The 10,244-nt window shown below is 49.9% G+C and overlaps 1 protein-coding gene across 1 annotated transcript; it reads left to right on the forward strand.

Annotated features, from left to right (window-relative positions):
* Positions 1–7,384: 7,384 nt before the first annotated feature.
* Positions 7,385–9,897, forward strand: LOC123030949 (phospholipase A2 homolog otoconin-22-like). Its single transcript, XM_044445307.1, has 4 exons — positions 7,385–7,424; positions 8,420–8,585; positions 9,430–9,536; positions 9,752–9,897. The coding sequence occupies exons 1-4, from the start codon at positions 7,385–7,387 to the stop codon at positions 9,895–9,897; spliced, it is 459 nt and encodes a 152-aa protein (XP_044301242.1).
* Positions 9,898–10,244: the final 347 nt, after the last annotated feature.

Here is a 10,244-nt window from a genome sequence, read left to right on the forward strand (position 1 = left end):
TTGGGCATGATCCTGCAACTTTCTGAGTTCATTTGGGAGAATGCAAAAGTTTTCAGCATCTAAACCTGGAGCTCATCTCACCTTGGCAGTTGGACTGCAAGGCCAAGCGCTCAGTTTTCTGCCTTGCAGCAGTGTGGAAAGACCCAAATGACTTGCCACCACACAAGGCTGCAACATGCGGGGTACTGGAGTGGGGAGAGGAGGGAGGCCATGGCCACAGGGAAGGGCCTTCTCTGTGGTGGCACCCCAATTGTGGAATTCGCTCCTCAGAGAGGTCCACCTGGTGCTGTCACTTCCTTCCTTTTGGCGCAAGGCCAAAACCTTTTAATTTCCCCTGTGTTTTAAGACCTGACTGTTTTAAGTGGGGTTTTTCTTATTGCTAAATTTGAGGATGCTGTGTTTTAATTAATTTTTTCTTTTCTTACATTTTATTGCTCAACCATCCTGAGACTTTGGTATTGGGACGGTCTACAAAAGTTTTAAATAAGCAAATAAAAGAAGTAATTCCAGTTCCCTGCCTGCTTTCCTTCCCCTTCCCTGGCATGACATTTTCATGGCAAAATTTTCTCTGGATAAAATGTAGGGCAGAAAGGCACAAGCAATGCTCTGCTGCCTTGCACTGAATCTGCCGTGGGGGAATAGAACTCCATCCATCCTCATTCTTACCTATTTTCTCATTGTACAATGTATTTTTTTTTATTCTGCACCAAAATCCTTTCCTACTGTTGCGCGCATTTTTGAAAATAAAGGACACTTTTTATACGCATCTTTGCAAAGGTCTTTTTGTGCACACACTTCCAGATGTACACAGGTTTGCAAGTGCCTTTTCCACTGAATAAAGCTTTCTCCCCTGGGCATTTCTCCAAATATCTGCATTTTTATATACACTGTTTAAAACGTACACTTCCATAATGTAATTTTTATGTGCCAGACCAAAACTGCATTGCAAACACTGGAAAAGTACAGATTTCCAGGTCTAACTGTGTTGTAGCTTGTGCTGAAAATTGAGAAACACAAAATTGTCAAGCCAGCTGTCAAAGCTGGAACTGCAATGATTTCTCACCCATCCCTAAGGCAAAGTACATGACTGGCAAACAAGAAAACATCCCACATTTCTGGAATGTGGCTTTTGCTCCTTATAACTTAAAAAATGGGGGAAGGACTGTGGCGGAAAGGTAAAGTACATATTTGTCAGCCACTGGGAAGGTCTTGCCCCATGTTCCCACCAAGGTGAAGGTGGAGGGACCAAGGAAGACCTCCACGGAAGGTCTTAGGGGTGGACTGTTTCATCTAGGAGCACACAGTCTTTCAGCTAGCCTGGACCTGAGCCATACAGGGCTTAATGGGACACCACACTTGCCTGTGTTGTCACTCATACTAAGGTATGATGTTCTCATGATGTTCTCCATCTTCTCTTTTCATCACGCCCCGGTCCTGGTCTGCAATTCCAGTTTGGGTGTCAACCATCCACTTGGCCTCGTGTACCTGCTGAGACGACGCCTTGGCCAAAAGCTCGGGGCTTAAGCGGGTGTAGGAAAAACCACCAGCAGAGTGCAACCAGGCCAAGCGCCTCCCAGAGGAGCGTTCCAGCCCAGCCCTTCTAATCCCCACTGCGTGTTTCTCCTGAATTCCTCGCTTCCAAACAATGGAAGCAAAACGAAACAAACAAACAAACAAAACGACCAAGGACTGAGTGCTGATTAAGCTGTCCGCCCCCACAAGCCTGGGCCGGCTGGTTTGGCAACCTCCTGGGCAAGGCGAAAAGCCAGAGAAGAGGCACGATCTGAGGAAAGCTCTGGATGGAAGAGAAGAAGGTTGCATCTTGCAGGTCTGGAAATGCCATCAATGTCTCTTTTGGTCTTTCTTTGCAAAATGGTAATAGTCATACTGATGATGGTGGTGATCAAACTTCTCCAGACCTGGTGTCCTCCAAATGTCCTTGGGCCATACCAACAGTTGGGGATGATGGGATTCAGAGTGTGGCACATTGTGGGGAGGCTGTAGAGAGGCTGTCAGGGGAGAATCAGCCACCTTCTGCTTTAGAGATGGAAGCTACCACCTCCACAACCAGGAGGACCTCCCTGTGTGTGTATCTACTCCATCCTGCTATGAAAGGGGAGCGGGATCTAGATTCTGGCCAAGCCATCAGTGGGATGCATCTCCCAGACTTTCATCAGTATCCACCCCCCCTCCCGCCCCACCTGGAGCTTGGGGATGGAAAGCAAGAGGGAGACTAAGATTGTAGGCCATGAAGAAGTAACCAGTTCAGCCTTGCTGATGCCAGAAGAGGAAGAGGAAGAGAACCTGAATCCATGCCTGGTCTTATAAAACTAGCAGAGCTTTCCTGCTTTCCTTCCTTTCTCCGTGTTTGAGCTGGAGCACCCACGTTTTAGCCCAGCCCTCAATGTTTCCATTCGTCCTCAGGGCGAAAGGGCAGCTGCACCCCCTGGGGGTTCTGCTCACCCCTCAAAAGATCCACCACAAAGTCCATCAAGACACGAGGCCGACTCAGCCGTGACCTGCTCTGCCCACAGCCAGGTGTCCCACCATATCCAGCTCTGCCTTCCACCAGGGAAGCACCGCCCCTTAACTCCCACAGGCTCCTCCCCCTCCGGCGCTGCATTTGAGATCAGCCAGCAAATTCATTTTTCACACGTGGCCACCGACAGAAGTCGTATTTCTCCCTCCCTCCCTCCCTCCCTCCACACACATCATGCAAATCCGTCGTGTTGCAAGGGAAGGCGGGAGTGGCTGAGCTTGGTTTGGATTGCGAGTTTTGCTTTCGGTGCATGGTGGCACCGGAGAGACACGCCTGGTGTCCTCAGGAAACATGAGCAGGAAACACGCCATCATGCAGAGCTCCTGGGAATCACCGAGCACAGAACGAGGAGCACCTTGGTACACCCACAGCTGCTCCAGGTGGCAAACCAGCGCCACTGCAACGCTGGAGACGTGTTTCGGCGTGTGCAGGGCCAGGACGTGGGTGGCAGGGAACAAGACGAAGGCGAGGGAGGGTGCAAAGTCCCACAGCAAGGTTTAAAGGCGAGTCCGGGTCATAGTCAGAGGGCAGGCCATGTCAGGAAGCAGAACACAGATCAGGGCAGGACGAGGGCAAAGTCACGGAGGAGCCAAGGGTAGGAAACCAGGAAGACAAACCTTGCACCAGGATCACTGGGCAGGATACACAGCGAGGACCGGGAAAGGTGCAGGTGCTGAGCTACGCCACTGCTGGCAGGAAGCCCAAGTTGCTGAATGAGACACCAAGGCAGGACCCAAGTCGGGCGAGCAGCGAGATGCATCTTCCTGAGGCCAGAGCTTGCTCTAATCTAGCTCTTTCCCAGGGCTCCAGCTGGAGCTCCCCAGGTGGCTGAGCCTTCCAGCAGGGCCTGGGACTGATTCTGTGGATGCCAAGGTGGGCTTCTGGTTTAGAGGTGGAGCCCCAGCGCAGCTCAGATCCTGACACAGCAGTGATACCCAGCCTGGTCCCACCAACTGAAGCTCGGTGATGAAAGACACCCGAAGGGGCTCCTGCGAGGAGCTTGGCGGGGGGGGCCCTCATCACTAGCTTTGCCAATTTCCAGTTTCCAATTTGCCGATTTCCTATTTCCAGTCCGTGCATCCTGCTCCGTTACGTAACACGGTCCTGTGATTTATTGCTCCCTGTTGAAACACCGGCGGCAGACACAACACGGTGGTGTCAGTCATGGCTTACGTGCGCTTCCAGTGTAGCGGCCCCGCTGACTCCCAGCAGGGCCTGGAAGAGCAGGTTTGGCACATGCCAATGACGAGCCATGTAGCCGGATCCTCAGAGTGGGGCGCGTGGGGGTGAGTCATTAAAAGTGGGTTTACACGAGGAGTCGGGCAGACCCGAACGTCACTGCCCTTGCTTGCAATCGGCATCACGTGAGCTGTGGCCAAGACACCTTTACCCAACTCAAATAGAGAGAAACATAGAAACAGCGAGTCAGAAGGGGCCTCCCGGGCCATCTAGTCTCACCCCCAGCTCCAGCCAGCTCCGCTCACGACATGCCCACCCTGTGCATGTCCAGCCTATCCTTGAACACCCTCACTGAGGGGGCCTCAACCATCTCCCATGGAACCCCTTTCCACATCCTCGGGGTCCACTGTCCTGAAGTGCTTCCTGGCATCCAAACTGAACCCTGGTTCCCTGAGCTCTGCTCCCTTGGAGCGCGTCCTTCTTCCTCTGCAGGGGAGAGCAGGTCTCTCCCCACCTCCGTGTGACATCCCCTCACATGCCTGTATGTCGCCAACAGGTCCCCTCTGAGTCTCCTCTTCTCCAGGCTGAAGAGACCCAGTTCCCTCAATCTCGCCTCATACCCCATCCCCTGCAAACCGGCCACCAACCTCATGGACCTACGCTGCACTGACTCCAACCTGGCTATATCCTTCCTGTAATGAGTGGCCCAGAACTGAGCACAAGACTCCAATTGTGGGTGCACCAGCGTCGTATAGAGTGGCAGTAATACCTCTCTCGATCTAGAAGCCACACTTCTGCCTATGGATGGAGGAACGGGACTCGTTCCAGATTATGGCCTCGTTCCTTTGCTTGAGTCATTAAACAACCCTTACAAGCCCCTGGCAGGCTTCAGGGGCCCTCAGCTGGGAGATCTGGCAATATTTTACAGTTGCCATAAGGGGCCAGGTCTTTCTCTGCTGCAGCAGGAATTCAGTGACTAACCTCCCATTTCGCCAGGGGCCTGCCGGCACTCAGAACGGTTGCGGCAAGAACTAGATGGGCGCAGCACCCACCACAAGAAAAGGCAGCAAACCTCAGCAGAAGAGGGCGAGGGGCAAAAACATACCTTGAAAAACGGCGTCCTGTGTGCCTTTTCCAATTGCATGGATACTTGCCAAATTTTAGTGGCAGGTGACAGGTACTCTGTTTCCAGCACACCACTGAGTAGAGGTAGCCAGGGAGAGGGACTTGGGGTGGACAGGAGGCAGCTCTTGGCTCCCTCTTGAATTTGCTTTGGGCTAAAAGATGCAAGGTTTTCCCGATGAAGGGCAAAGTGATAAAACTGAGACCTTATGCACGGTTTGGACTCACACTCCATCTGTTGAGCATCATTCGACGGCAGTCCAGAAGTGTTCTCTTCCTACAACACTCTTCCTTACTCCTGTGGGATGAGCATGAGAAAAAATATATAGGTTCCCCCTTCCATATGGACCCACATTGTTTCAGGATACCCTCCTCAGTATGGTCCAAATTACCTCCTTGGGATGAGCCTTTCCTTCAGCTTTGAAAAGGGGCACCTCTTCTGCCGTTTGCGTTCCCATCTAGAGGAGAATATTGTCAGTGGAACACACCAAACTTATCTTGCTTTGGTGTTTGTTTATCTCCAAGGCACTGATCACCGGTGGACCAAAATAGAGAAGACGGTAACCTGTGATCAGCCGTGACTTTTTCCTTCCAGTTTTCTGCACAATCAGGAAAACCTGCAATTAACCAGGAGCAGAGAGAAAAGACAGGCTAGCTATTTATTGTAATGAAATCATACTGCTGGAGAAAATTCAAGCCCACAGTCCAAAGAAGAATTTGGAGCCAATCCAAATGCTTATGTTCCAGCAACTTTTTACAATGAAAGAAATACCTTTTCTTCAGGTTATAAGATGCTATTTATTGTCAGAGAGCTATGAAAAATAGAAATGCAGACATTTATAGAGTAATAGAGGTGATATAGCTTAATAAAGTACGGTGTTAAACTTGGAAGCAACAATATAGTGAGAGCAGGGAAAATAAACTGTTGGATCTGGAATTGGGCTCCATCGAGAGGAAGGACTCTAATCGTGAAAGGGCCTTCTTTCTGATTTTGGAGGGGGGTCCCCATGTCCCCAAATGAACACACCACAGCTCACCTCATGCAGAAGATTCCTGGTTTTGTGTCTAGAACTTTTGGGGTGCTGTAGAAGCTGCTGTGGGAAAGTGGGTTGCGGGGAACTCACTTCTAACAGCAGAATTCAACCAGCTTCAGTCTGGATCTAAGTCATGTTCGCCTTTCTGGGAAAACAGTTGGAACAAATAAGATTTTCGGTGGGTGCCAAATCTCAGGAAAGTTCAGCACCTGTCTAATTTCTACAAATAGGAATTCTGAGTAAACTTTCACCCCTTGGAAAGAGCAGTTTTTCAAGGGCCCTGGAACGGCCTGTCTAAATTTCTGGAGCTGCTCCGCATGAAAGAAATTGACAAATGCTTCCAGAGATGACCCCTTGGGACTGGTTTTGTGGTCCTGTGGGAATGCATTTTCCCCTGCCCCAGCCAACCTTGCAAATGTGTTAGAATGATAAAAGAGGCTTTCAAATATCATTTTCTACAGACTTGAAGGTTATCCTATGCAGGGTGGGAGAAATCAACTACTCCTTCTATGCTGCAGGTGGGGAGGGAAGTCCATGGCTCCCCACTCCCCCCCACCCCCAATTAATCATTCATTGTGAATTTTCAAAATCAAACCAAAACCAAGAATGGAACTGGATAAATTCCGATCAACAGTGAACCAAATCACATTTTGCATACAGTCCTTCTTCCAATGCATTCCTCACCAGTTTAAATATAATGTAAAAACTTGTATTTTGTGGATTTATACAGGGTATATGTATCCGATGCCATGTGACTTTGATGCATGGAAACCTCCAAACATGGCGGCATGTCTGGCCATCTTATCTAGATGGCTGACAATGGCTACCCCAAGACCCAGTTGGCAGGGTGATACGGATGGGTGCCCACCTGGGAGCCCCCCTTCCCCAAAGCACAGGCTCTCGGCACTGGACTCCAAATATTCCTATGCCCCCCCAGGCAGTGTCAGGAGGCCCGAGAAAGGCACCCCTGGAAATTGCATTTTGAGAGAGACTGAGTTTACAAAGGCATAATTATAGGCTAATTTTCATGTTACACCATTTTTAAAAAAATAACAGATTCATGCAGAAATGGTGGGATGGACACATTTGGGAAGCAACATATGTGGGAATGATGAAGACTGGATAAAAGCTGAATTGCCCATTTCTAAACCAGCATGGTTGCTCCATCCAGATTTTCACTGTGCGACGGACAGTGTGTTAAGTTTAAAAATAAGGAGTGACCTTCACTAGTAAACAACAGGGGGGGCATGAACGTCCCATCTACATCCCCCTGGTGGGGCTAACAAAAATATCTTGATGTTTTCAGTCCCGCTTCTTACATAATTACGGTCCCCTGCTCTGGTTTGTTTTGGTCCTTCAGTGTAATTATTATGATGAATCATGGCTGAGGGGTGAAGACATCCTACAGAACGGTCTGGTTGGGTTTGATTATATAAGCTGAGCCCCAGAGAAATGGAACAAAGCTCTTCTTCAGACCAAGACCCCTCTGAGAACAGCGAGTGCCGTTGCAATGATGAAGGCTGCAATCTTCGTACTGGCTTTGGCTTGCGGTAAATAAATCCTTTTGTTAGAATTCGTTTTAGGGCAGGTCCCAAAGTGCTCCTCAGGTAATATTTTTGTTCAAAAGTGGGTGCTCTGGGGTGGGACAGTTTCTCTGTTTCTTTTTTGGAGCTTTCCTTCATCTGTTTTGTGGTCCTGGTGTTGGTGGTGTTGGTGGTAGTAGTAGCAGTTTCATTCCTAGTTCACGGCAGGCACACGGCTGCAGAATGCAGGTAATTTGTCCTCACTCTGACTTGGCTTCATGGGGGTGGGCATTTTGGGAAGGAAAAACAGAGCAACAGACACTCAGAGGGGTGCTGCTTCTGGACTTAAATGCTCTTTCAGTTGCCAGGGCTCAACTAGCCCATGCATTGGCCAAATCCTAATATGTGGGAATTGGCTTTCAAGCCAATACTTCCTTCCTTTGGCTTCCATCTGGCCTGAGGGTAGGTCACTGGGGAAGCAGACTGTCAAATGCATTCCAGCCATGCTTCACAGATCACTAGACGCCATTTTCGCTGTGGTCTGCCTAGTGATGTAATCAGATTTTGCAACAATGCATTCACGCACACACTTGTGGTTATTCAACCCCCAGAAGTATAAATTACTCCCCACATATACAAATCCCTGATAAAATGAGTCTTTTCAAGTTTTAGTCTATTCAGGGAAATATACCGTTTTGGCTTTTAAAATGTTTTTCCTGTATTTTTGTATGACTAAATTTGTATACAAGTAGAGAAAGTTTTTAAAAATCTGCACATCTGAGGAATTCACACGACACAAGAAAAGCGAGTCTTCTGCAGAATGGGCAGGGCAGATTCTTGGTACCCTGAACTCGCAGAAGCCCATTCTGAATTTCTCTGACATCCAGGAGCTGTTGCCATGTGGGGAACCCCAGAATTTCGCAGTAGGACCCCCCGGGAGAGGGTTTAGGGTCTGCGGACAAGATTCTGCAGACTTGCCATAATCCCAAACCCTTCTCTGCTCCTTCCTCCCCCTCCCTCAGAATGGAGCGCCGCTCATCCGGGTTCGCCTGCCGGGACTGGCACCTCCTCTCAATTTAATGAGATAATCCAGCTCAGCACAGTGACCTTCAGCTTAGCCAACTTCACCAACTACGGATGCCACTGTGGACCCGGGACCCAAGGTATCCCTGTGGATGCTATTGACAGGTAAATCTTACCTGCATGCCTCATCTCCTCCCGAGGGCAGCGGCCTTCTCTTTGAACACGGAGACCTGGGGTTATTCACTCGGCCCTGTCCCGTGTTTCTGAAGATGCCAAGCCAGCTCCCAGAGGATGGTCTGAAGGCACGTAAAGCATCCACCGTGTTGAAGCTAAGCAGGGCTGTGGCTGGCCTGAGTCTGGAGGGGAGGCCTCCTGGGAGCCACCTGTAGCTGCCTTGAGTTCCACCATGGGAGAAAGGGGATATAAACAAACGTATATTTATTGATAAGTAATAAAGCCTACAATGAGTGAGAGAGAAGCCTACTTCTTACAACCCACATGTTCTTCCTCGTCATGGCTCCTACTTATTATGCTTATATGCTGCCTTTTTCTTTTTTTAAGAACTCAAAGTAGCTTACAGCACTCTCCTCCTCGTGCTCTCAGTCTTATCCCCACCACAACAACCCTGTGAGGCAGGTCAGGCTGAGAGTCTGAGACTGGCCCAAAGTCACCCTGGCTGAGCTGAGTGGGGACTCGAACCCAGGTCGTCTGAGTCCCAGTCCCATGCTCTTCACCACCACGCCACTCTGGCTCTCTTGCTGGACTGGCAGAGTCAGGGAGCAAGGCAGTCATGGTGTGTCCTGCCCTTCCTTCTCCCCACCACAGTCTGGGCCAGAATGAGAGGCAGGTGTAGTGGAGGAGCAAGCCCAGCAGGTTCTTCTCAGTGGGTCCCTCCTGGGGCTCTTGGCAGCTGCCCAAACATACCTACCCCTGACCGTGACCCTGGTGATGAGTGCCAGGCCTGGATGGTACCAGTTTTCCTCTCTCTGAAACCCCCTTTCGTCCTCAGGTGTTGTCACAGCCATGACTGCTGCTACAACAAGGCAGAGATGTTCGGCTGCACCCCGCGCCTGCACACATACCGGTTCTATGCCCAGAGGGACAAAATTAAATGTGGTGAGTACAGCGAACGTTCCACCGGAGGGCTGAACGAAACCAGACATGCTGGCAGAGAATAATCCCATTTAGCCAAAGTGGGGGTCCGTCTAGAAAGCATACCCCAAGTCTTGCTACCCCATGGCACCCCTTTTGGCAGGAAGCTGTGTGGAAATACTTCCCCGTGTCCGCCCCCGCACATACCATGGAAATGACAATCCCTCATTTCTCCACAGTCAAGTCACGGGACCGCTGTGAGAAGATGGTGTGTGAATGTGACCAAAAAGCCGCCAGTTGCTTCCGCAAGAATCTTTTCTCCTACAACCCTCAATTCAAGAATCACCCGGGAATCAACTGCCGGGCACCACGGCCCTTCTGCTAAGCCTCCACAAACTGGAGCCTCTCTCTCCACGGTACCTCTGTTGACCTCAGCTTCAGTTTAGCCACTAAACGTCTCTGCTGAGAATTTGCTTCTGGGGTGTCATACAGCTCTTAAATACATAAATAAATAAATAAATAAATAAATAAATGCATCGCATCAGCGTCCGGCGAGTCTCTTCTCACTCCCAAATTTGCTCTGTATGAAACTGGGCTTTTGTGCCAAACCTGGATCCCCAGAGGAGCTTAGAGCGGGGCTCCAAAGGACGCATGTTCCTCCAGATAGGTAGTCTGCCTCCATCTATTGTTCCTGTGCTGGAAGGAAAGGCATGTCACATATAACTGGATTCA

This window comes from Varanus komodoensis, unplaced genomic scaffold (assembly GCF_004798865.1).
Source record: "Varanus komodoensis strain SLA01 unplaced genomic scaffold, ASM479886v1 scaffold48, whole genome shotgun sequence".
In the NCBI taxonomy this organism is placed as follows: domain Eukaryota; kingdom Metazoa; phylum Chordata; class Lepidosauria; order Squamata; family Varanidae; genus Varanus; species Varanus komodoensis.